Genomic DNA, 27,918 nt, shown 5'->3' with positions numbered 1-27,918 from the left:
CGCCGCCGCTCCTTATTACTACAAATGACGCCCAGACGTGTAGCTAACTAAACCCACTTAAAAAACCTGAGAAGTCTTAAAAATAAGGGAGAGAGAGTTTAACACAGATTTTTGCTGTTTGTTGGGGACGCAACCCTGCCGCCCGCTCATACTACAACAGACGTGATAGCTCTGCTCTCGGGCACACGCGATGAAGCTCTGACCTAGGATGGACGTAGGCTAGAATCTTCCTGGTAAGCGCATCTTGGGGTGCTACAAACATTATTAGAAATGGGCTAAATTAATATGTGAGAATTAGCCTAGAAGAGGCTAGATAGAAATGGGCCAAGCAGTGTTTAAATGAATACAGTTTGTGTGTTGTTATTTCGGGGCATAAGCTAGCCAGGCAGCCGGGGTGCTGGGGATGCAGCTCCACTGCTTCTATTACTACACTCTGCAGTCAACTAATAGCTTCAATGCAATGTAAGGGCAAGATCGAGGCCCAGCTGGTGCCTTCTATGGGTGGGTCACTCTCATTCCTCACAATGGCTCCTTGTAAGGGCACGGAGCATGGACCAATCACAGCTAGACAAAAACCCATCGCAGTTTTTGAATTCTTTGCTCATGGTTTCTCCCAAATTGATGCCAAGACTCAACTTAAGATAGGCAGAAGTTATTTTGGCTCAGGTTTTCAGAGGACCGGGCACAGCATGGTGGTGGGCTCTGCTGGGGGCGCTGGAGGCAGGACATTAGGTAACTGCTTTCATTGCATTGACAATCCTTGGGTCACCTAAGGTTCCATTTCTTCATCCAAGCCACACATCCAAGGGTTTTCTGGCTTCTCAGTGCAGGTCATGTCATATTCAAGGCCTACCAAAGATATTTTCCACTTAATAATAATAATAACTGATTGAACACTGATAGCTTGGACCCAGGAAACTTTGTGCCTCTCTGGGTTATGGACACAGGCATTTGCTGGCTAGAAACTGAGTCTATAATACATCACCACCCTTAGGACTTAGGCCCTAAAATTCTGGAACTGCATTTGTTTTTATAGTCCTTACCGTCTCAGTATGAGGATGTTCAAACCCTCTGGCTTTAAATGTCTTCTCCTGGTTTAAAAGGACTGTAGCCTCTAACTGAGCTGCTTTCCCACGGTCTGTCCTGCATACATCTGGGACCTGAGAGGAAGCAGTTTCCTCAGAACTTCCTTCTGAGAACCCTTATTTGTCCCATCAAAAATCCTAGAGCTCAGATACTGGTTGATATCAAGAGAAGCTTGTCAGCCCAGAAACCTATAACTAAGAGTGCTCTTGTTAAGGGCATGGGGGATGCAGCAATGCCCCCTTGCTCTCCAGCAAAATGCCTTGGATTGGGTCATTTATTCAGCACAAAAATTGATCTGCTGTATCGTTACAAGTGGTGATGTCAGGATCAAGCTATGAAGAGATGCGCTGTGCAAGGAGGACTGCTTTCTCTTAGAAACACGGTGGTCTGTCTGGGGATAGGAGGAGTCTCATTCAAGGCCAGCTTGAGAAAATGTGTGTAGTGGGGTTCTCTAAAGTAACAGAACTTATGGAATGAACCTCTCTGTGTGTTTGTGTTTATCCATGTAGCTACCTCTGTATCTATCTCTGTATCCATCCATCCATCCATCCATCCATTCATCCATCCTTCCATCCATCCATCCAAGCTGTGGTTCACATAATCCAACAATGGGGGCCTGTGAACAGAAGGTCCAAGAATATAGTACTTTCCCAGTCCACAAGACTGGATGTCTCACCTGGTCTTTAATATATGCTGGAATCCTAAAGAAGTAGACTCTAATGCCAGTGAAGGAATGGACTCGCTAGCTTGGTAAGAGCAGGCAAAGAACAAAAGCTTCCTTCTTTCACGTCCTTACAGAGGCTTCCAGCAGAAGGTGTCGCCCAGATTTTATCTGGATTAAATATCTGCATTAAAGGTGTGTCTCACTACCTCAAGATCTGGATTGAAGGTGTTTCATTTGCAGCTCAAATCATCTGGATTAAAGGTTATGTCTTCCCAGCTGAAAAGATCTGATTAAAGGTGTGTTTTTCTAACTCGAAGATCTGGATTAGATATAATCAAGTTGACTACAAGAATAGTCATCACAAGTCCGCCCTTGTCAATTTGCCAGACATTCTGCAGGACACAGATGAAAGTGAGTAACAAACTGCTAATATAGGAGGAACTGTCTTTGGAATTTCCTGCTTCATGGAAAAGTCTGCTGGATACTATGGGCCTGTAGGCTGAAGATGGGTGCTCAAATGTTACAGAAGAACTTTGGGTGACTGTCCAGACAGCAAGACATCTCTGTCAAGTCTAGAGTTTTGGAAGTTTCTTACAATGCACTTCCTGATAACTTAGCCAATATTATCCCTCTGAAGTCTTTAATGGAGTTGAAAAATAGTTTTCCTTAGTTGTGATAAAAGATAAATATAAATATTGTAACTATAATTCTTGCTTGCTGTTTTGTTGTATGTAATCTGCTACGTTAAAGTTAAAACCTTCCTTTTATTTAGACAGAAAAGGGGAGGTGATGTGGGATTCCCCTCTGTATGCTATGAATACCATTGGTTAATAAAGAAACTGCTTTAGGCCTATTGCAGTGCAGAATAGGGCAGGGTGGGAATTCCAAGCAGATAAGACAAGGAGTAGGCAGAGTCAGAGAGAAGCCATGTAACCACCAAAAGAGGCAGATGTCCAAAAACTTTACTGGTAAACCATGAGCTTCATGATAAAATATAAAATAAAAGTGGGTTAATTTAAGATACAAGAGCTAGTTAAGGTAGAATACGTTTAAGTGATTGGCCAAGCAGTGCTTTAATTAATACAGTTTGTATGATTATGTCAGGTCTGGGCAGCCAGGAAACAAACAAGTGGTCTCCGCCTACAAGCTTACCTGCCTCTTTTCCCTTGTCTTCTATTAATAGAAAACAGAGCACATTTGTGTTCACAGATAGGTCCCAGGCAAGCAAAACTCACCTTGATGAACTCCAGATAAAACGTCTGGAGGAGATGTGCATTGTCATTGACAAGCAGGATCAGATTATTGGAGCTGAAACCAAGAGGAACTGTCACCTAATGGAAAACATTGAGAAGGGTGAGCTGGGAAGAGGATGCCATGGGCATCCAGGCCTGGTGCCATCAGACACTCTCTGAACAAGGCAGTGTGGGGATGAAAGTGTCCAAAGTGTACCACTGCTGCTGCTGACTTGATAAAAACACTTACCTCATGGGTTGAGTAATATAGACTGTGATTGCTGCCTTGAAGTGGGGTGGGAGAGTCAGGAGTTGCAACCAAGATAGGTGTGATTGCGTACAACTTTAATGCCAGGTAGAGTCAAATGTATCTCTAAATTCGAGACCAGCTCCAGGCCTGTCAGGTCTATATAGTGATACCTAGTCTCCAGGAAGAAGGGGTGGGGAGGCATGTCATTGAGAGCACTCTCAGGGAATGCCTCATGTATCATAACTTCCAGGGCATAAGCAGTCACTCTGTGCTACTGAGTCATCCATACTTCTGCACAGGGTGGCAAAAGTAACTAGTTTATTTTGAGACCATAGGTTTAGAATCACACAGTAGGGTCTAAGACTTAGAATTGGGCTATCTAGCATGGCTTATTTTACTTCTTGGCTCTTCAGTTTTTATGTTTCCAAGTGGAAGAAAACTATAGTACTCACAGTATTACGGTGGGTAAATGAATACTGAATATCACCAAATGCTAAGCAAATGGTGTAGACTCTATCCCAGCAAGGAGCACCAGCTACTTTTGGTGCCACCATCCTGAGCTGGACGAGAATGCTCAGGCGGACTCAGTGTTGACTTCCATGTGATCCTAACTCAAGCTCACATACTTTACAGGCCTGTTACACTGAGGCTTCAGTGTCGTCCTCTTCAACAGAAAAAAAACAGCTCTTGGACCAGCAGAGAGCAGATGCCAAGTACACGTTTCCCGGTGAGCCGCGCAGTTGAAATCCAGGGAGCACTGGATTCTAACTTAGGCTTTGGGAAACTGAGAGGAATAGCAGTGGACAAAACTACCAGAGCACCATCCCCATAAGCCCCACTCAGACTGAAGATACAAGGACATTAAATTACAAGCATTTTGCAACTGGAATTGAGTTGTGGAATTTTATATTCTAGTATTTCTCTAATAGAACTGACACAAGTCAGAATTGAAGCTACTTTATATACTATGGCCAGGAGGAAAAGTGCTTTTTTATTTACTAAAAGGACACATTCAATATAGTAGCATGCTGTACATTTTCCCCAGGACATTTTACAGACTCCTGTTCTAGTCACCCTTTATACATGCCCGATGAGTTGGAAGAGAACGAGGAGAGCATCCCTGAGACGCCTGCAGGCTGAGCTGGGCATCCCTCGGAGCAGGTACTCACTCCAGTGTGGGACTCAGTGAAGTTTGTCATGTGTTCAAGGGTCTGTTTAACAGTTATAGTGTCACATGACTGCTATTAATTCCATCCATCAAGATGCTATGACTCAGGGGTGGCTGCCAGGCTAACATGGCTTCTGCCTTTCCTGTGGAAATGCCTCAAGTCTGGCCCACAGGACAGGCTGTGAAACAAATCACTGTACTGAAGCTCAAGTGTTTCTCATTTCCATTCTCAAAAGAAATCTTTCCCACTCCTGTATGTCCCAACACACAGACCTGTTTAGCCTCATGTCCTGTACACACGTGGTCTTCATGTGAATGGCCAGGACTTCATGTGCCGCCTTCAATGTGATCTACCTAACATTTAACGAAAGCTTAAATGCTTTGTGTGGCACTCTGTGAACTCTTTTCTATCTAAATTCTCATTTTCTCTTATTGAATTAATATTGTATCAACTTTGACAAAGATTTCCATAAAGGACATAATTTTTATAAACCGAATCTACCACAAGAGTCCTTCTGATGACATCTGGGGAGACCACGAGATTGGCTATCTTCTGCTGGTGAGGAAAGACCTTGTGCTGAACCCAGATGCCAGGGAAGTAAGAAGCTACTCTACATGAGCCAGGAGGACCTGCAGGAGCTCCTGGACAGGGGAGCTCTTGGGGAAGTGAAGATCACCCCATGGTTTAGAACCATCATAGAAGGCTTCCTGTTCCCTTGGTGGCCTTCTTTAGAGGATGTGTCTCCATTCATTGAGCCTGACAAGATATATGGACTGTGAGCAATATGGAAAAGTAATGTTCACAGCAGGGATTGGAGTTGAGATGACTCAGCAGTTAAGAGCACTTGGAGAGAACAGATGTCCCATGCCCAGCATCCGCATGGTGACTCACGCTATCCATAACTTCAGCTCCAGAGGACCTTACACACCTGGGATGCACAATATGCTGTATATACAGACAGAAGCAAATAACTCATACACATAAAAACTTAAAACATCTAAAACAAAAAGTAGGGCCATAACTAATCCGTGGCTAGAATGGCATGCATTACAGAAACTGAGCTCTAATATCCTCCCATTGTTTGTATTAAATTAAAATTCAAGCACTCAGTTTTGCTTCCTTTTTTTCCTCCATCTTTTTTTTTTCTCCCGAGACAGAGTTTCCCTGTTTAACAGTCCTAGCTGTCCTGGAACTAGCTCTTGTAGACCAGGCTGGCCTCAAACTCAAGAGATCTGCCTGCCTCTGCCTCCCAAGTGCTGGGATTAAAGGCGTGCGCCACCACTACCCGGCTTTCTCTCCATCTCTTAAAAATTGTCACCTGCCATGTATGGAAATGGTCACTTTTCTCCTAAACCCCCGACCTGGTGGTATCACATTTCTCCCTCTGGAGCTGTGCTCACTTCTCACCATGTCCAGGGCTCACAGGCGACCTGAGCCTGGCGATTACAAGCATATGGTGTATGAGGGTTAATTTGGAAAACAAATTTCATTGGGTCCACAGATTTTACAGGGACTATCTGTGGAGCTGATGAGCATGATCAGTTAGTTACTTCCTGCTGTGTTTTTACCTCAGTCATTGCTGAACCCCAGCACAAAATGCCTGTCTTGTACAGATGAAATAATGACAAAAATCAAAGTTTAATGTCTTTCAGTATAGATCAAGGAGTAAATCTGTGTGGTAAATGTTATTATGGATATACTTATTAATAATGACTAAAACTCATAATCTTTATTATGTAAATTATATTAAAAGATTCAGTCATCTGGAAATTTGGAAAAGAAAAATCTACCTGATTTCTCTTCATTATTTGCATAATGAAGAATTCTATTCCATTGCTTCTCAAACCCTTTGGAACCTGTAGTTATATTAATCTTTTTTTTTTTCTAAAATAGTCTCACTATGTACCCTTGGCTGTCCTAGAACTCACTATGTAGACCAGGCTAGCCTCCCAGAGATCCCTGCACCCCTGCCTCCCTGCTGGGATTAAAGACGTGTGCCATTATGCCCAGCTTAGGCAATTAATTTTCTTGAAAATTAAAAACATCAAGTGGAAGTATCCTAATTCTTCATTAAGTTGGGGTAGTCATTCCCACAATGAATTCAGAGCTGAACAAAACTGCCTCAGCTGGAGTAGAGGGATTCTGACATTAGAATCTTCTCTGACATGTCCCTGTCCAGTTGCAAAGTTTAGCCTCAGTGGCTTTTTCCAGCTGGAATTCCCAGAATCTAGCCCATCGCCTCTGACATCCTGAGGTTGATGGCAAATCTTTATTCTCCCTAAACAGCTTCTTCCCTGAAGTGTGGACAGCACTTACCTCACACATTCCATCCTAACATGCAAAACACAAGACAGCTGTGAATGCCAAGACCATGTAAGCTATGTTCCTTTGTAGTGATATTTCATTCGTATTTTACTAAATAAAGCTTGCCTGAAGATAACGGTGTAAAACAGCCTCATTGGTCAGCCATACAGACCAGGCAGTAGTGGCATACACCTCTAATCCCAGTAACCACACCAGCCATAGAGACCAGGCAGTGGTGGTACATGCTTTTAATCCCAGCTCAGTCTCATTCTGAGGATTTGTGGAGGCAGGATAGCCATTTCGGTCAGAAGAAGAGGTAAGAGCCAGTGGCTGGCTACTTTGCTTTCCTGATCTTCAGGTTGAAACCCAATATCTGTCTCTGGGTTTTTATTATTCATGCTACATGTCACTGGTTTTTGATAAAGGTCTGAATGGAAGCTGTGGCTCTGACAGGAAGCAGGCACCTTGAAGACTATCTTCTGTTGTCTGAACAGGGGATGTAGTACCAGCTACACTATGATTCTTCTCATTAATGTTTTAGTACCTTTCAGGGCACTAATCTTCTGTTTAAGCTCACTCCTAAGTTTCCCTTCTTTCTTTTAAGTGGAACTGTTCCTTAATCCAGCAATGGTTCATGAAAGAAGATGTCATTTAACTGCTGCAAAAACCGAAGCATTTGTTTCCCTGAAAAAGTATTTTTCATCTAAGAACAAAGAAGCAAAGTCTATCTCTTTGTCTTTTTTCTTTGGCCATCATAGCAACTTTAATTAAACCAAACAATACTTATGTAATCAAAACTATTTTTTTTCTGGAAGTTTATTTAATAAAATGGTGGAAGTTACAATCATACATTGAGCTGAATGTCTAGAAAATAATTTAAGAGAGTAATTTCAGTTCTCACACACTCCTAAATGTGCTTCCTCAGAAAGGCTGGTAGCCTTCTGCCTACACCTTCCAGTGGAGATGCTTTCTTCACACAACAATAGGCACTCTGGATAACAAAGTCGTTAAAATTTAAAAAATGGTGGGAAGGAGTCACACCACACAACGGGGTTCACATGGGAGTTTTTTTTTTTTTTAGAGGAAAGAGAAGGGGCAGAAAAGGGGACAAAAGGGGAGCAGAGACTGGTACCTGGGAACAAGAGTGGTGGAGGAGAAAAAGAGGGGCTGGGGAAAGAGAAAGAGTGGAGAAGTGGGCAAGACCCACCTCTGAAAAGAGAACAGAGCGAATGTACACAGGAGATGCTCTCAGTGGCTGCAGCTGAGAACACAAACTGTCATGTCAGGACCCCAAAAGCAGAGCAATAGAGGTACCTGAATACTAACAAAAGTTACACTACCAAACAAAGTTTGTTCCCCACCAAAAGCAGCCTACTTATACCAATAAATCTTTACCTTTTTATTTGTTTGTTTTGAGAAAGGGTTTCTATGGGTAGAGCTTGCTGGCCTTGAACTCAGAGATCCACCTGCCTCTGCCTCTTGAGTGCTGAGATTAAAGGTGTGTACGTACCACTACTGCCCAGCTACCATAAACCTTTCCTGTAAAATTAGTCCTGTAGATGCTCCATACTTAGACACCTGAATTATGCAGTGACCAATACACTGCACACCTAATCAGGTTTACCAGTTCCCAGCAAAGCAACAAGCACTTGTAAGTCTTTTTCATAGTTTCTTTCAGTTAACAGATGGTGATTCCAGATTTTATAAGGCACACCTTACCATACCCAGAAATAAACAACAAGAGTCCAGCCAAAGCACACCAACTGCAGAGGACACTATCTCCTGTCCTTTTTGCCAGCTTTCCTCTTCCCGGAGAGTAAGTGCTTGGGCTTCATATCAAACACATGCCTATCTGATTCCCCTTTCTTCCCCAAGCGATTCATCTTCTTCTGGGCATTCTTCATCATAGTCTTGGCTTTCTTCACCATCTACACAGGAGAATACACATTAATGAAAACCACATTTCTATCCTGCATTGCAATTACCTGAGAAATGTTCTAAGGGAACAGACACAAACTATAAAGACCCTGTTGAGTCTCAGTCACCATACTATTTCCAGAAACTCACTGACTATCTGAATACACCGGGGCCTGTTAGATTTAGAAGACTAGAGTATCTGCTCAAACTTTAAGAGTAACACTGAAACTCAGGAGAATACACCCTGTCACATCTGACTTCTGTCAATGCCAGCATTAAACCCATGGTTGAGTAGTGCACACTTGTAATTCCTGCTGAAGATGGAAGCTGGGAAATGAGAACTGTGAGTCTGGTCTCCATAGCAAGCCCCCAGCCAACATGGGAAACACAGCAAAACACTGTCTCAACTCAACATTCACCTTCTAGACTTCCAGATGGAGATGACATGTGACAAAAATTTAGCCTTTCATTAAGTAGACAGTCTGCCAATTTAATAGGTTTTCTCTTACATGTGAATTTGCAAAATACTAAAATTTGAAATAAAACTGTTTTTCCTCAAAAAGAAATTTCAGTAAAATCTTAAACACCAATATCATATTGACCCAGGCTGCCACCTTGAGGGGAAATATTCTAGTATTGTAAGGACACACAGGATCACCGGTTAAGGAACCAAGTTTCCCCAGGACCACTTCCTCACAGGGGAAATGGGGGACTCTCCCTCAGGGGCCACATCCTAGTGTTTTCCAAACAGCTGGGACCTAAGCTCAGACTGTTCATTCTTTATCCTGTTTCTGTCCATTCTCCAGAGTAAGGATTCCAGAATGGATGGCCAGGATCCAAGGGCTCCCTGGCCTAAGTTCCTCTCCAAAGGACTCCAGCAACCAGGAGGATGGAAAGAAGAGCTAAGATCTAAGCCACAACCCTGCTCCTCCAAACAACTGCCAGTGTTTGCTACAGGCTTTGTACAATAAATACCTGCAGGCTCTCACCTTCTTCTGTCCCACATCAAAGAAACTAACCTTGACATCCCGAAGACCAGAAACGTCACGTGGAGTTCGAGAGCAACTCCGACTCCGGGCTACAGAAGAAGGTGGAACAGACTCTTCCCGTTTTCTTTTCCTAGTGACACTCCGAGATCTTCTTGCCTGGACTGCATAGTGGGCCTGAAACACACAAACAGCAAACTCGGTAACAACCAAAATTACTCCAACAAGAAGGGAAGATGGTTAAGGTTTTAAGAACCATTATCGAGCTAGGGAAAGAATGCGGAATGTTTATTGAGGGATGTACTGGCACAGGGTCTGGTTTGGAGCTAAGGGGTAAGGGCCAAAGGCAATGCCACACTGCTATTGTCCCTCCCGGGGAGGTTTCAGGAATGTCCAGCTTAGCACTCATGCTCTTGGTAAATCAGATGGTGCTTCTGAGCCATGGCTCTTACACCTTCCACCTGAGGATGAGCAGGGGATTCAATGTGTGTTAATGTCAATCGTGTAAGGTAGTGACACTGCTTTGGTTCCACAATTTACAAAGTGTACGTCAAGGTTTCTAACGCCCTCCCTCCCCTCACCCCAATAGTCTAGGTAGTAGACATATTCACCAGCTAAGTCCAAGTACATCATGTGCATGCTATGATATTCACCTAATAAAAATCACCTAGTGGCAGACTTCTCAGAACACATCCACATCATTAAGCAGCCGTGACTATATGCAGGGTGTGGTAGCACATGCCTGACTACCAGCCCTGGAGAACTAGAGGCAGGGAAATACTGAATTTGAAGCTAGGTTGGGCTACATAGCAAGATAATGTGTCAAAACAACAAAAGCACAAATCATATCTAAAACCACGCTGCCCCTCCACGGACTTACATTGTCTTTATCATCCATGTCAACACCAAGACTTCGCATCTCGTTCTCCAAGTCTGCTCGCTGAACCTAAAGTGAGGGGATGATAACCTGTTAGTGGTAAAATGTCTGGCTGTACTGGATAGAGAAGGTACTGAAGTTGAGGTAAGATGGACTCAGAGAATCAGATCTCTCCTCAGAGACAACCAAACAAACATGTCTGCCTGCAGTATCAACAGTGACTCAACCACATGAAAAGGGTTTTAAAACCAGGAATGTCCACTGTGGCATCTACAGTGCCAAATACCATTCTGTCCCCTCCTTCCCAGAACCTTTTCTCCTTTGGGAACCTGCCGCTCATTCCCTTACTCCAACTTTCAGGAAGGCTACAGTCACAGGGGTTGTCATGTAATATGGGTCTTTCATCCAAACAAAAGCAGAAGTAGGAGACAATGACGTTCCAATAGGAAGCCAAGACGCGGAAAGAATTTTGACATCTTCTGATCCACTCACACCTACAGAGTAGCTCTCCCTATCCTCACCAGTATCAGGGACTGATGAACTGCTTTGTGGATTTAGGAATCTTAATCAATAGAGAAATTAAATAATATATATAAATATATAACTGGTGGCACACAGTTATAATCCTGGCACTTATGGACGAGGAATCAGGAGTTCCTTGGCTACATAACAAGTTCAAGGTAAGCCTGGACAACATGAAACCCTATTTAGAAATTAAGCTGGGAGCGGTGGCACTTGCCTTTAATCCCAACACTTGGGTGTCAGAGGCAGGTAGATCTCTGTGAGTTCAAAGCTACCCTGGTCTACAAATGAAGTTCCAGGACAACTAGGACTATACAAAGAAACCCTGGGGTGAGAGGTGAGGGGGGTAATGGATAACTAATATCCTCAAACTTCAACAAGTTTAGTTTTAACTTGCATAACTGCAGCAATGATTCAGTTTGTAACAATTAACCTGGAGTTGCATGCAGTTCATGGAGAAAAGATGCAACAGTCAGAATATCACAGTTCAAAGCAAAGAATATTGTAAGTCAGTATACCTCAGTCCTCAAAGTATGCCACCCGACATCCCCAAATGGTGGAAGCCTGTCTCTAGTGGTGGTTTACACAGGATCCAGCCTGAGAGCTCAGTCCTGCCTTTGCAATGCTCAAAACTGCCCTTCTAGTGATGGAAGCAGATGTAGAGATCTACAGCCAAGTACTGCGGCCGAGCGGCAGGAGTAGGTAGTCAAATAGAGGGAGGAGGGATAATATGAACAATGGGATCAAGATAACGACAGAGAAACTTCCAGAGACAGCCGATTCGAACTAGTGGGGGCTCATAGACTCTGGATGGACAGCTGGGAAATCTGCATGGGACCAAACTAGGTCCCCTGCATGTGGGTGGCAGCTGTGTGGCTTGTGGGAATCCTGGCAGTGCATGAACTAGCTTTTTGGAGCCCATTCCCTATGGTGGGATACCTTGCTCTGCTTTGTAGCGGGGAGGAGGGGCATAGTCCTGCCTCAACTTGATGTGCCAGGCTGTTTCTAAGGAGATGGGGTAGTAGGACAGGAGGGAGGGGGAACTGTGGTTGTTAGATAAAATGGACAAAACAAAACCAAGACTCACCTTCTTAGCAGTTCGGGGCATCCTGGGTCCCTGTGTATTCTTTTCTTTGGACTGTAGAATTTTCAACTTCTTTTTCTCTCTAATTTGTTTTGCCAGCTGTCGGATTTCCACCATTTCCTCATCTTCACTTTCAGAGTCACTGTCATACTCCCCAGCAGCTGTTCTTAGCTCTTCTTCCTTTTCTAACTCTTCCAATTTCTTTAAAAAAAAGAAAAACAACAAAAAAACATAAAATTAACAAAGAAAAACTTGCAAAAAATTAAGTGTAGCAACATATTTATAGGAATCGTGCCTGGGCCCCACTTGTACACAGCCAATCTCACAGGAAAAGGGAAATATGAAGGCCACAGAGACCGCATGAACACTGCATGCCCTATTTTCTGCCAATTCTGTTTCATCTTTAAAGATAAAATGCAGTGACCCAGTCCCTCATTCCTCAGCATCCCCAGCAGATTCACAAAATAAATTTGTACAACCTTGCATTCATCCTCTCAAATGGTGTGTTGAGCATAGCCATGTCATTTACAAAAGACAAAATGAAATTGTAAATACATATGTGGAGCTGGGGATGTAGCTATGTGGCAGAGCCCTGGCCTAAGAAGCACAAGACCCTGGGCTGACCCCCAGCAACAAGCACACACATACAATCAATCAACTAATCAATGATAAGATCATGTGTAAACACTGACATGCAGTGAAAAAGCAAGTAAGGGATAGGTACCAAGGTAGGAAGCTCAGCGATGGGACAACTCTCTGGGGAGAATGCGCCCAAGAAAAGGCAGGACCCACTGAAGGCAGGCAAACCCCTCTTTCAGATCCTACACATAACGGGGGCAGGGAAAAGAATCTGGAAATGAGAGTTCATACCCAGGGACTATATTTTCTTGGGAAAGCAAGGTCAAATGCTGGACTAGCAAAAGGAACCAGCAGGAGGAGGTCTGAGAATACTCAGAAAATGTCTACAACAGTTACACAGAGAAGGCTGAGCCAGTGACAGCATCTCGGCTCTACAGGACCAATCCAAGCCAAAATGACGCAGCCCATCACAAGCTAGTGTGAAAGGCCTGGCATCACCAAGATTACACAGGGCAAAGGAAGAACAGCGTCATCTAAATGGAAGAGTGATGTCTCCAACTAAATGGAAGAGTGATGTCTCCAAGTAATCAGAAACAGGGTGGAAGAATGCCCCAGGGCACAAAACAAAAAGAAGACAAAGGGTAAAATTGAAGCTGTGTTTGAACCTTCTAGTCATGTGGGGTGTGGGTGTAAAAAAAATGTGAAGCAGACCTTCATGATCGCAGGATCGATATAATCAGCAACGTTATGGCCTTCCCAGATCTCCGGTATCTTATCATATTTCTCAGATGAATTCATTAAGTCCCAGTATTCTAACGTTGAAAAAAAAAAGTTATGTTTACAGCAGTTTCTAGCATCTTCAAGTACTATGCCCCCACAAGGAATACTCTAGACGCCAAGAAAAAACACTTTACAGGGTAAACAGAAGAACTGTGTCCAACACTGCCTTACAGTTACTACTAACAAGATCAACACTGACATGCATGTCCTACCTTCAACTACAAAAATAATCCCACCATATGAAACAACAGAAAATAGTATGGAAGGCGTTTTACACAGCTCTGTAAATCTATAACTTCTAATCTTCAAAAATTAAAACTACAGAGAAACCCTGCCTCAAAAAACCCAAAAATAAATAATAACTTATAAACCAACAAATTCACTGCAAGACTTTCATTTCTGAACTCCATTTTTCTAAAACACTTTTCATACAACTGGCATTTCAAAACACCTTACTTACTCTGAAGATCCAAAATATAATCATCTCCCATTTCCAGCTCAAGATCACGTTCCTGCAAAGAAAACCCCCCAAAGTTTATTTTAGTTTGTATGCCCCTAAATATTTTGTTATACCTCCTTGCCAATAAACAGCCTGTGGCCCCTTCTGTATCTACGTCAAAAAGGAAGGCTGCTTTTGTCCTCCTGTGGACATAAGTGCATATGTGTCCTATGTACTTTGTTCACTGTGATGACATCGGCTGAGGAGCTTTATGACATTAATGAGTGCTAAGGATTCGCCACTCTGTCCTTGAACCTTACAGGACCAAACCCTGAGTCTACTGCATCAAGCCTTCTTCATGTGACTAAAGCCCTTAGCCTCTGTTACACAGTACCCAACACCAAATGCTGCTTTCTCTGCTACACAGGCAAGTCTTCTGTCACACGCTATAAAAACCCAGACAAAGAGTTACAGTAACTCACCCTCTTCTTCCTGGGCTCTGCAATCTCCATTCTTTTCCTTCGAGCCACCACTCCTTCTGGGATGAAAGGAGGTCTCTCCTAAGAACACATTATTGATAGTAAGTGAAATGCCTTCCAGAATATGACAGAAACTTAAGAGAAACCAAAATTCAAAACAAAGGCAGTCTACTAGGAAAACACAAAACCACCAAAACAACTAAAACAAAATACATTCTCGGAGTGAGTTTCAGGGACAGAATGGGCCTGAACGGAGACAAGGAGACCCTCAAAACTGATTCCATAGTTCATTTGTCAAAACTAAAAAGTATCCAGAAAATTATATAAGACAGAAGAATAGATCAATGAACAAGAAACAGACACAAACCCAAGTATGTTTAGAATTCAATGGCATTAAATTCACTGATTAGCTCAGTCCAATGACTTCCACATGAAACCAGGCCCACAAGTGTAAACCTCCCTCACAAAAAAATAAATTCAGCACATACAAATCTTCGATCCAAAAGAGGAATCAAAGCAAAAAACAAAACCATGTAAAATATAGAGGAAAATGGTACTTTAAAGTATTTTAGGAATGAACATAGCCTGTTCTCTGTAGAACTCAAAACCCAACAACTATGAAAGAAGTAAAATGTGTAGCTTTTTTGATATGTTTACAAAAAGGGGGGGAGGGCACTGGGGAGATGGCTCAGCAGTTAAGAACACTTGTTGCTCCCACAGACCTGAGTTCAGTTCCCAACACTCATGTGACAGACAGTTCCAAGGGATCCACAGACACCAGGACATACGGTATACATACTTACAAAGCAGGAAAGACACTCATACACATAACCATAAAATAAAACCATAAAAAAGTGACAAAGATTTAAAAAAAACTTTAGAAACTTATATCCTAAAATAGATTTATTTGTAGCAACATATGTGTATAAAGATGTATACTACTTGTAATGTCAATAAAATAAAAATGCAAAAAATATACTTCCATTGGCTCAATTTTTTTTTTTTTTCGAGACAGGGTTTCTCTGTGGCTTTGGAGCCTGTCCTGGAACTAGCTCCTGTAGACCAGGCTAGTCTCCAACTCACAGAGATCCGCCTGCCTCTGCCTCCCGAGTGCTGGGATTAAAGGCGTGCGCTACCACTGCCCGGCCTCCAATGGCTCAATTTAAGGGGGGGGAGGGTGAGCAGTTACTAGCAACAGCGTCTGACAGGAAGAAGCAGGGTACACAGAGCTCTTCATTACTTTGGCTCTTTCCTTCATGAACATGTGACTTTGCCAGCAGTGAGAAACTGATATCTCTATGTGAAGTCCACTTGTATCCACGTTTAACAATCTGCAACCCCAGGAAAAGACATGTGGAACCCACTGACCAAGTACAGCAACACAGCCACTGAACCGCAAAAGCCCTGCAAAGGGCCACCTTACCTTATCATCTCTCTTATTTGGCAGAGCTAAATGCAATCTATTCAGAACCTCATTCACTTTATTTCCTTTCATTTTCGTTTCTACTCGATGAGCCAAAAGCCTATCACAAGCCTAAGGAAGAGCAAAAGCAAGGCAGAGTCACAAACCCATTCTACACCAGCCCGTAACACATTATAAGAAAGAATCGTGTGTGCCAGCCATACTGTCCTTCAGCAGGTACCTAAGGAGGGCAGACTACTTTCTGGTAAGAAAGACGCCAACTCTTTCTGGGCTGAAGGCCAACCCAAGACTGAATCCCGAAGCAGCTCAGTGTCCTTACCCAACTGTTCCTCACAAAAATAAAATGTACCCTCATAGATCTCTAGTAATTTGAACAAATAATGCTATTCAACGAAAATGGAAACAAAACAAAACAAAAAAACCCACCAAAATTCTTTTCAGGGTGTAATTCTTAAAAAGAAAACAGTTTCCCACTATACTGACTTTTCCAAAACAAAAGCACCAACCTCTGTTTTAACCTGGATGACACCTTCCTCAGTCAGGGTACTGGTCTCAATGACAGGGAATCCTTCAGTCTGCAAGTCCATAAATATTTTCTGGGAATGGGAAAGAAAAGAAGTGACCCATGCACTGTTGTCCTCCAGTTTCCCAGAGAAACTGCACTGTTTCACAAATGGAATTGTATTTGCAAACATATTTGTTCAACAGCCGTGGTTCCTTTCTAATTTCTGAAGAACAAACAGCTGTAAGCTAATTTTTCCAATATTCTTCTACAACTAAAAATAAATAGATAGATAAGCTCCTACAGGATCAAAGCTACATAAACCTGAAGTTTTACAGAATACTCTGTAAGCTCGTTCCTCCCATCCACTCCTAGTACAAAAGACTGAACTCAGCTGCGGGCTACCACTGACGTATATCCCCTGCCCTGAGAGGTATAATTTTCAGGAGGAAAAAAAAATGCAAGAAACAGAAACACCAAGCCGGGCGGTGGTGGTGCACGCATTTAATCCCAGCACTCAGGAGGCAGTGGCAGGTGGATCTCTGTGAGTTCGAGGTCAACCTGGTCTACAGAGCTAGTTCTAGGACAGGCTCCAAAGCTACAGAGAAACCCTGTCTGGGGGGGGAGGGGGACAGACACCAGAAAGACGAAATTTTGTTGTGTTTTAAAAAGGCAGAGGCTTGATTTGTAGCCCAGACTGCCTAGAGTACAGTATGTAATAAAAGGTGGCTCTGCCCCAGTCTCCATTTGCCAGAACTAATGTATAATCTCTATATGTAGAAAAGATAAAGTTTTCCAAAAGATGTTTTTAGTGCTATTTCTATTCTTCTTCTTCTTCTTCTTTTTTTTTTTTTTGGTTTTTCGAGACAGGGTTTCTCTGTGGTTTCGGAGCCTGTCCTGGAACTAGCTCTTGTAGACCAGACTGGTCTCGAACTCACAGAGATCCGCCTGCCTCTGCCTCCCAAGTGCGCCACCACCGCCCGGCTCAGTGCTATTTCTTAAAGTTTCTGCCAAAAACTGTCCAAGAGAACGCCTTAGAAAATATAAAAATTGGTTATTTATCTATCATTTTATGGCTCACTAAGACTATAGAGAAGGGACTTGGTATGTTTTCCATCAAACGTCATGTTTATACCTACAAACACTCCCTAGTTCAGAGGCAGGTAACCAACTCTCAATAGTCATTAAACCTTCCCATGAACAAGGTCAACTTCTATTATCAAGGGACTAAAGCATGGTTTCAGAGAAAGCCAGAGTCTCAGCACTAATTCTGTCATTTAGCAACCAATGACCTGGTGTGGTGAGCCTCTCCACACATGTGATAACTAGAAGCACTAAAATTCCTCCTAAATGAACATCTGAGGATTCAAGATTGGTCTTTAAAAAGTGTACATATATATTAATATGCCAAGTGGTTTACCTGATCTTCTTCAGAAAGCTCGGCTATTCTCTTCACGTCACATTTGTTTGCCACAATAATAAGAGGCTAGCAAGGAAGAAAAGAAATTATTACTTTCATACTAAAGATTTAGCCCCTCCTTCTCCATGCCTTTGCTTTCTGCAACTTCATTTACCCAAGCTGAGACCAACTACTAGTGGAATATAGAAAGTGGAAAGTTCTACAGATAAACTACATATAAATTTAAACTGCGACCCATCCGAAGCAGTGCAATGAAACCTCCTGTCTTAGTGCCACATTCCACCCAGGACACAAAGCATCCTTTTGTCTGGTGCATTCACTCTGCATGCTACCAGGCAACCAGCCACTGGGCTTATGTCAGTTACCACATCAACTGTCACAATACTGCATGTGGTAAAGTGACATAGAACATTCATTCGGTATCATCTATCATTTCAGATGTCCACAGTGGTCTTCTTAGAACCCATTACTTACGAGTAAGAGGTACCAGTGTGTAAATTAAAGTATTAGTTACCACACTTACCTTGTTGATAAAAAGAGGCCTGATATTCTGGAAGAGTTCTAGTTGCTCCTTCAACCCATGTCCACACTGCTCGGACAAATCCATCACATACAAAACTGCAGCTCGGAGATGGGCCAGGGCTGTGATAGCCTGCATTTCAATGGTATTCCGATCCTCCAAAGGATGATCCAAAATCCCTGGGGTATCTACGACCTAACAACCAGACTTCATCATTTAAAGTACACTCACTCAAAAATGTCTGGGGGGGGGGGGGTGTCCCAGAGTCATTCTCTTATATCCAAACCAGTTCTAGCAAAACTAGTAAGTAAAATATGACACCAGAATCTGACAATGATGAAATAAACAAAAGAATGAGAAAAGAGTACATAATTCTATAAATGCGGAAACAAGGGGCTGGAGAGATGGCTCAGAGGTTAAGAGCATTGCCTGCTCTTCCAAAGGTCCTGAGTTCAATTCCCAGCAACCACATGGTGGCTCACAACCATCTGTAATGGGATCTGGTGCCCTCTTCTGGCCTGCAGTCATACACACAGATAGAATATTGTATACATAATAAATAAATAAATATTAAAAAAAAAGCGGAAACAAAATCCAGGAGCCTAGTATAGTGACTCATACCTGTAAGCCTAGCACCAAGGAAGCAAAAATAGGATGCCATGTGTTTAAGGCTAAATGACCTACACGGTGAGCTTAAAGCCAGCCTGGCTAGTGAGACCCTGTCTCAAAAGAACAGACACAGGTATCTAAAGAAACCTGCAGAGCCCATTAAAAAGATACTGGCTTTGGGAGAAATGAGTCTTTTTTCATACAGCTATCAAAATCCAGAAAAACTAAAAAACGATAACTCTCCCAACTTCTAAGATTTGGCTTCTTCATCATTTATAAATTAGATTTGGTTGTAAACTAGACTATTTCATGTTTTTCAATAGTAAATGCCATTTCTAATGACATATCTTAAAATAACAGAGAATATTTTATTCATTAGAGGCATTATTAAGGAAATGAAATCACCCCTGGGGAAGTAAAGCAGAAATCTATACGGCAGCTGCCAGCTTCCTCTTGGTTACGTCAGTCATTACACACCTCCAAAGTTCGGGCTGGTTCTCTTTTCATGACAGAGAGTCTCAAGTTCTTGGTAAAACCAGAGAAACAATCTCCCACCTCAGAATTGTCGCTAAAGGACGCTGCTCACCACTGGCTGTATACTAAGTGCACTATGGGATGGACATATATACAGCTCCTTAGATATCATCAAAACCCAGGATGTTTGTTCTATGTTTGCAGACGAGACTCACCTGCCAGCGCAGATACTTATAGTCCATGTGCCCAACAAACAGAGATTTGGTGGTGAATGCATAGGGCTGAACATCTACATCTGCTCTTGTCACCTAGAAGATGACAAAAAGGATGCTTTCACAGTCACAAGTCCATATCACAATCTCCCCCAAACAATCTAAGCATGGCACCCACACTTTATCAAGACTAATTTTAGCTAAACCAAACACTGCTCAATTTTCAGCCACATAGGCTACCGATACAGGAAAATAACAGGCTGAGAATCAATCTGGGCAACTGGGAAAGATGGTCTCAAAATTGAAAGGCTGGGTATAGTGAGGTCCCGAGTTCAAAATACACACACACAATCTTTTTGGTAGAAAATAAAACCCCAGTAGTACAGGACAGAAAGTATCATTTTGGCAAATGCCTTGCTCCTCTTCCCTTACACCAGGGTCCACCAGCCACTCTATTCTCCAAGGCTCAATATGCAGCTCATATCAGTCAGAAACTGAATTAGTTTAAACTACATGTCAAAAAGCCAGATGTGGCCAGAGGCCACTGTATCAACCCCCAGAGCACAAAACAGTCATAGCAGATTTAGAGAAGGCCGACTAGTATTAGAAAGTTCCATTAGAACCCCCGAGAGCATTGTGTGCTACCAAGTCAGGACAACTTGTGGGTAAAAATAAAACTTTCTGGGCCGGCAAGGTGGCTCAGTAGATAAAGGTGCCTGCCACCAAGCCAGATGACCCAAGTTCAATTTCCAGGACCCACACAGAAGGAAAGAACCAAGCTGTTCTCTGACCATCACACACACACTCACACACAAACAGCTTCAAAGCAAAATCGTTTCGGCACTGAGTGAGCCTTAATATGTCCAGAAACAGCAAATCACTTGTTCTTAAATGTCACACGAGAGCTTAATAATTCTACTCAGGTAAAGAGGGACACAGGCCAGGCATGGAGCCCATCCATACCTGATAATCCCTGCATTCTGGAGACAGAGGCAAGACAGCAGGTTCAAGGTCAGCCTGGACTATATAACTTGACCCAGTCTCAGAAAGAAAAAGAATAGTAGGAGAGACTCAGAAAACCTCTATTACAGTGGACGCAGTTCACACGAAAGCTGACACAATCACCAAGGTAACAAATCACCTAAGTAGCTTCAGGCTGGGAAACTAGCCCAGTGAGTGCTACTAAGCCTAAGAGTATTCCCAGACTGAGCTGACACAAAGCTGTCATGAAAACCTCTCAGTTAAAAAAACTTAACTGAGATGTCTCATACTCCTGAGAAATTGCAGGGCACACAAGAATCAAAATGAATGGTCCAGGCAATCACTACATAAATCTAGGTTCAAACAATGAGTTAAGCCTCCTGAAAGGAACTCAGATGTGCTTATACATCAGGACCTAGAGAAGTCATTTACTAATGACTAGTTAGAATATTCCCAAGCCCATCCTAAATCCAACAAAGGGAATGAAGCAGTACTTTGACCTAAGTTAATCAGACAGATGCTTTATAATAAAAACACACCTACCTTATTGATGAAGCTGGATTTCCCAACATTTGGATACCCACACAAAAGCAAAGTCCTTGTATTTGGATCAATGGTTGGCAAGCGGGATAAATGTTGACGTACTATAAAGAATTTAAGTTAGAAATTTAGAATTTAAGATTGACTTGAAATTTTATTTCTACTTAGTCATACTCCAGGCTCATAATTACCTGCACTCCTCCCTCAGCCTTCTGGGTAGCTGGGATTACACTTTTATAATTGCAAAACTGGCGGAGAAAGTGAGGCTGGTAAGGAATACCTGTAGAAGCTAACAGCATATGCACGTACACACAAAGAGTATTTTCCAAATATGGCTACACCACGAATCAAGTGCTTAATCTACCAATCTGTGATTTTGGTTGCTTTAGTCCGAAGTGAGACTAAGAGCCATGTTGGGAAGATGGTTACTGGTACTTGGTCTACAGCATGCTCTGATGCATGCATGCTGAACGGGAACTATTTCAGCTCAGTTACCTCACCTGTAACACCAGCAAGGCTCTAGCATGGCACCCACTGGCCTATCATGAGAATCCCACAGATCTGCAGGAAACACTTTCAAAGAACCTTGAGGAACCATTTCAGGGAAAGAGAACAATGCCAATCAGAAAGATTGTAGGGCTAGGGGTGTTGCACAAGGTTCGATTTCAAGCTCTAACTCAGAAATTATCCTATTAAATAAAGTGTTTTTAGGTGTATGTTTTACTTGCTAAATACTAAAAACATGCATTTCACAAATCTCCAAAAATATTAAAATTAAAATAAGTCCCAAACATAAAAGAACATAACAAACCCCACTTCTGCTTATGTGTAGCAAGTACCTTGTTCCAAATACTCCAAACTCTGCCTCTGTCTCTTGATAATAGTACACATGCGCCCAAGGGCAGCGCGCTTCAGCTGCTTGCAGCGGTACAGAGAATCACCATATTTCATAAGCCGCACATAATCTTTGGCAACACTTCGAAAAAGAGAAAATATCTAAGGCTTTTTTGTTATTTTTTGATAATAACTTACAAGATACTTTAGTAAGAAAATACCTTACTTGTCCACCAAATTTTTGGCAATATTTATTTGACCTAGAGCCAACTTGTAATGATCCTTGTCATAGAGGATATTCATCAAGTCAGCGTAAAATGGATGGATATCCTATAATGAAAAAGTGAAATATACAAAACGTCACTGTGGTGCAATAGTTTCTTAGCCTTATGCAACAAACACGAGAATAATCTCCCTTTCCTCTGTCAGCTCTGATCCCCAGACCTCTCGCCTCGCCAATAACCCTGTCAAATTACTCCTCTAAGGAACCAGAAGCAATCCCCAGGGAAGGAGCTGCAGCAATCACTTGTAGTCACCCCAACCTCCATCCGATGACAGTGTCAGAACTACCAGGACAGCACACAAACACTTAAGGAACTGTTAGTACTGCTAGTACGGGAGGCATCTCACCTTCTTTCCACTTGAGCACGCTGCACCACGATTTTATGAACCCAAGTTCACTAATAACCTCCCAACTGCCGATTATCACTTCTTGTAGCTGATGCTCACTCTGCCTACAGCATTTACTCTCTTCAATTCCCTCAGGCTCCCTGCAGAGACCTTCTTTCCTAGTTCAGCTTTCTTTCTTTGATATGACATGCTATATATTTTTATGTTTATGAGCTCCATTCACTAGAATGGGGCCATTAATTTTATTTTCTATTTTTGCTTGTTCTGAGACAATGTCTTTATTAGCTTTGGCCGGCCTGGAATTCACTATGTAGACCAGACTGACCTCAAACTCAAGAGATCTACCAACCTCTATCTCCAAGGACTAATAATTTCAGGCCTTTAGACTCAGCACTAGGGAGAGAAGCAGTAGATTCTGTAAGCACAAATCCAGCCTAGTCTACAAAGTGAGGTCCAGGTCAGCCAGGGCTATAACTATACAGACACAGGAAAAACAAGTAAAAAAAATGCTCTATTCTGTATTTTATGTTTGTTTTTGATGGTAGCATTATGCATCCCTGGCTGGTGAAGAACTCAAGATCTTCTCCCTACTGCGACACCAAGCTCAGCTGAGGAGAGTGCCTTTTACTGTTCTATCCCTACTGCTTGGAACTGTGCTTGCCATGTGTCTTCAGTGATTTACAATTCTGAAAACTATCCACCTGAGAACAATTTCAGGGTAGTAAGTACGATTGTTACTAGGCAGTAGTAAGAGAATAGGCAAGCAGTTGTCATATATAAAAACTAATAAAGAAATGCAAAAATAACCACGAAAAACTGACTACTTTAAAATACACTGTCTACTAAAGTGGGGTATTTCCTAATATCAAGTCACTTTAGATCATTACATTCTTTTTTCTAACCCTCAGGTTCTTTCCCATACTTGACCCTTCCCAAGAAATGAACAGTGTCTGCCCTTCCGTTTCTGAGCCAAACAAGCAAGTGACAGCCGTCAACTGCAAAGTAGGCTGCCAGTGCTGACCTAACCATCATCCACAAAGTAACAAGCTCACAAACCGGGGCACCTCTGGCCACTAACTCAGCTGAACCTAGAGGAAAGGAGGCCTCAGAACAGGGAAGGGTGAAGTTTGGACAAGCCACAGGCCAGCCAAGAATCCTGGGCTTCAGGATATGCAACCAGCAGCTTTCACTAAGCTAACACTGGAAGCCCAGACACTCTACAGAGAACGCCTGGGAAGACAGCGTTGGCACTACTGAATGGGGTTTGGGAAGAACACTAAAGATTCAAAAAACCTGGATTCCAAAACTAGCTTTGTCCCTGAATTACCACGTAACTGACAAATCAATTATTTCTTCTCTGACAAATGAATACATCAAACTAGCTAAACACTGATTCTCTGAAGGCTTACATTTATATAACAATACATGTCACTTACATCCAATTTGGGGAAATCTGTCAAAATCTGTGACAGTCTGTCATGGTAATTCTGTTGAGTAAATTTGACTTTTCTCATATAAAAATGTCGAATTCGATGAATTTGATAATGCTTATGAATAACCGTTGGAGTCTTTCGTTGAGTCTTGGATAATGTCAGGTCAATAAAGTCCTATGATTAAAGAAAATAATTAATATACAATTCAAATATGTACTTTCTATGCATTTGCTTATTGCTGTCTTAAAACATTAATCTGGCTCTACATGTTTTAAACTACAAAATTTACTTTTTCTAACTCAATTGTTTTATATACAACTTGGCTCATCTTCATAGTTTCAGGCCTTTAAGAAAACCTGGATTTGGAACTCACAAACACAGAATGCCAATTGCATTAGGTCACACATATCTCCATCATACTGTGGGTATAAATGCATTTATCTATTCCCTCAGAAACTGATTCTTAAGCATATTATTTTACCTTAGGTATACCTATGCAGACAGCACCTAGCATATACTGTTTACAGAAGTACCCCGTTCTCTTCAGACTGAATTTGTATTTCCAACCATCAAAGGATTACCATCATTCATCTACACATATACAAACTCATTAGTTTTCAAGAAACACACCTCATTTAGAGTGACAACGATACATGCTGTACTAAAATGTTAAAAAAAAACCTGTCACTCAGTCAACTATGCTAGTTCATTTGATCCAATGACCTCCATTTCAAGTGAGACAAAATGTATACAAACTCCTTCAACACTTGAGAGGTGGTCGGGGCAATCATGAAAACTAAAACACAAGATGTGATCCCAACATATGGTTTCTTTTCGAATATTAAAAACTAATGACAGTCGGGCGGTGGTGGCGCACACCTTTAATCCCAGCACTCGGGAGGCAGAGGCAGGCGGATCTCTGTGAGTTCGAGACCAGCCTGGTCTACAAGAGCTAGTTCCAGGACAGGATCCAAAGATGCAACGAAACCCTGTCTCGAAAAACAAACAAACAAAAAAACAAAAATAAACAAAACTAGTGAGATGTGTAGCAGAATGATTACACCAGAAAGAGAAAGGGAGAAATAACAGACATGTAATGAAAAGAACTCTGTATGTCACTAATGAAAAACATGGTTTTTGTCTTCTTGGTCTCCTAAAATCCACCTGCCTCTGCTTCCCTAGTGCTTGGATTAAAGGTATGCACCACCACGAAGACACTAGTTCATTACAAAACTTCTCAAAACACGCTCATTCAGAAAGGGGGCACTGAAAATACCCACACAGCCATAAATGGGATGACAACGACAGCAGTTCCTTCTCTGAATTGATCCTGCAACTCAATGCCCGGAGCTTTCAAAGAAACACGTGTATCCCCGTAGTTTCTTTCGCCTAGCTAATAGTCAACACTTTAACCCTTTAAGGGATGTATATTGCTAAGTTACACAAATTTGGCCTGGCTACGTTTACCTTGGGATGCTTAAAACCACCTGCATTTTCCAAGCCCAAAGACAAATGACAACTGCCTACAAACTTGTAGACTGTGACAGCAATGAATGAGGTTTTGCTTAAAGAAGATGATGATACATTTAACTTAGGATCCTAAAGCAGGGATCGCTCGATGCTCACCACTAACACCTCAGGCTCCCTGCCTTGTCCCTCCCTGTGGCCACCACCCAGACACTTTGTCACATCGGCAGGCCAGGTAAGAATCACAGGCTCTGGAAGGGTTCTGGGGTCTTGAAGGGACTCTAGGTTTGGGGGACCAACGATCAGGAGGAGAGGGATTTGAATTTAGAGACTGGACCTCATCTCTGAGGATCTCCAAGACAAAGTCTAGCAAGTGGAAACCGGCACTTGGGACCGAGTGTATCTGCGGTGTCCGCCTCTCCCAGCCTTGGGGATACAGGCCTGGACCGTTCCCGGCCACTTGTCAGGGAAGAGGGAGAGAAGCGGGAAGACCTCTGTCACCCCTACCTTGGCAGACGGCACCACCGTAATCTTCTTGAAGTTATAATGCGCCATGCCGGCGGTGGAAAGCACGAGGAAACGTGGAGACTCAGCGGACCGGACTTCCGTTGTCGGGGGTGGGCGGGACTTCCGATATTACGAGTGACAGAAGTTTAGCTACCGGGCCCAAACGTGGCGTCACTTCCTGAACACGGGGCGGCGTGCATCCTCCGAGGCGGCCTCCTCGTCCCGACACTGCCCCCGCTCGGCTGGGAGGCCCATCGCCAAGAGAGGACGGGGCCAGGTGAACCGCGGAAGAGGTCTGCCGCATTTGAGAAATGCGGGGGAGCTAAATCCTTGCAGGGTGACGGAGGGCCTCCAGGGTCCCTCTGAGGTCTTTGGAAAGCAGGCTTCGGGGCTCCAAAGCTGTTTGCTGCCTCGGGGGACGCCGCGGTCAGGGCGAGTGACAGAGCAGCGGAAGGACGCGGCGCTGGACACCTGCGTTACATAGTGGCCCCTCAGCAACACGTGCTGTCTCCTGGGTCTGTAGGAAGTTATTTATTTGAGTAAATAATGTTGACACGGGGCCTCTGTTGGTGGTAGAAACTATATCCTTCCGGGTAGCCCGAGCTCCCTCTCCTGACCTTGCAGCCTCGCGGCGGTTTGCAAACGTGCGGCCTTTACCAGGCCTGGGCCAGTGAAGAAACCCTGCCCAACACTGCCGCCCTGAGCGAGACCAGGCTCAAAACAGACACAGAGTCGAACCCGTAGAGACACACACAGTGGGTTGGAGCCAGCCTTCCCTCCTTCGCTTTCCCTGTCAGTTTAATTTAAGCCGCCTATTTCTTTGGATCCTTGGAATCCTCCTTGGCTCAATCCATCTAATTCTTGTCCCGATTGTCTTAACGATATGACCCTTTCTCAGGTATCACCATCTCCTTCAAACCCTCCCCTCTATTCCTGAGGCATCAGTCATTCCGGTACTTAATGTCAAGAATCCAGTGTGCTTTGCTAACTTGTCTTCCTGTTGTCTCTCCCTCACTCCTCAAGGTTCTTCCTCTTCTGTGTCTCTTCCTTAATGGTGACTTTACAGTCTCCCTGAGAACTACTTTGATGATAGGGGTTTCCTTCAGCCAGATTTCCTTTTCAATTCTAATCTGACATTTCAGTCAGAAGTGGAATTTCTACACTACATCATTGCGGATCTGTCAAATTAAGCATATCTGAAAATCGAGAGCGTTTAATTTCCGCTTTTCTACGTAAGCGCATCCCTCTGTGCTGCTGAAAAGAACAGCCTCACACCCTGGGTCCCACCAGGGTCCAAACAAGATTGAATACAGACCTTGGACAGTTAATATAATTTCCACTCCCGCAGTTTAACTCAAGAGTGCCATGTGAAAAAAAAAAGAAAAAGAAAAAAAAAAAAAGAGTGCCATGTGGTGTTAAATCTTGCATAGGGCTGACCATAAGTCAAACATAGAGCTCAAAGCAGTGGGCCCCAAATTAACTTGTTCGGCGCATACAAAAACCTTCCAATGTTGGTGGGGAAACAGAAGCATAGCAAGGCCAGAAGCCAGCATGAGGCTGCACAGCTCACAGACAGCAGAATAGACCCTGATTCAGAGTGGCTTGGCTCTGACAAAACCTGCTTTGACATACTGCTTCTAAGTCGGTGTGCTACCCTCTCACTTTTCCCATCTCTTAACAAGTCCTGTTCCTCTTACGTGAAAATGTCTTTCCTATAGTCCCAAGATTCCAGTGTTAAAGATCACTTTGAAACATGATTTTTGCCGTTTACTATCTTAATATTGCTGCCCATTTTTGTGTCATCAGGTTAGACAACCATGCTTCCCATGTCTTTGATAGTTCTAAAAGAAACCTCCCAGATCATTAGAATATACTGGCTGGAATCATGTACTTCTCAGAAATGCCCTGTCCGTCGTAGCTGAAATGAGCAAAGCTATTTCTCCATTGTCCCCCCTTTTTGTTTTGTTTGTTTGTTGCTTTCTCAAGACACATTTTCTC

The 27,918-nt window shown here is 42.9% G+C and overlaps 1 protein-coding gene and 1 pseudogene across 1 annotated transcript; one reads left to right on the top strand and one right to left on the bottom strand.

Moving 5' to 3' along the window:
* Positions 1-403: 403 nt before the first annotated feature.
* Positions 404-5,180, top strand: LOC142849070 (isopentenyl-diphosphate delta-isomerase 2-like; annotated as a pseudogene).
* A 2,323-nt stretch (positions 5,181-7,503) lies between these two features.
* Gtpbp4 (GTP binding protein 4) lies at positions 7,504-26,052 on the bottom strand. The gene is made up of 17 exons (XM_075970261.1): positions 25,921-26,052; positions 23,950-24,120; positions 22,110-22,213; positions 21,889-22,025; positions 21,053-21,153; positions 19,532-19,624; positions 18,237-18,428; positions 17,714-17,779; positions 16,298-16,387; positions 15,792-15,902; positions 14,372-14,449; positions 13,911-13,962; positions 13,382-13,482; positions 12,095-12,292; positions 10,489-10,554; positions 9,642-9,785; positions 7,504-8,633 (listed from the first exon to the last, which is right to left on the bottom strand). The coding sequence occupies exons 1-17, from the start codon at positions 25,966-25,968 to the stop codon at positions 8,481-8,483; spliced, it is 1,905 nt and encodes a 634-aa protein (XP_075826376.1). The 5' UTR covers positions 25,969-26,052; the 3' UTR covers positions 7,504-8,480.
* Between the last annotated feature and the right edge of the window lie 1,866 nt (positions 26,053-27,918).

Source organism: Microtus pennsylvanicus, chromosome 4 (genome assembly GCF_037038515.1).
Source record: "Microtus pennsylvanicus isolate mMicPen1 chromosome 4, mMicPen1.hap1, whole genome shotgun sequence".
NCBI classification, from domain to species: domain Eukaryota; kingdom Metazoa; phylum Chordata; class Mammalia; order Rodentia; family Cricetidae; genus Microtus; species Microtus pennsylvanicus.
This window is presented reverse-complemented; position numbering and strand designations above follow the sequence as displayed.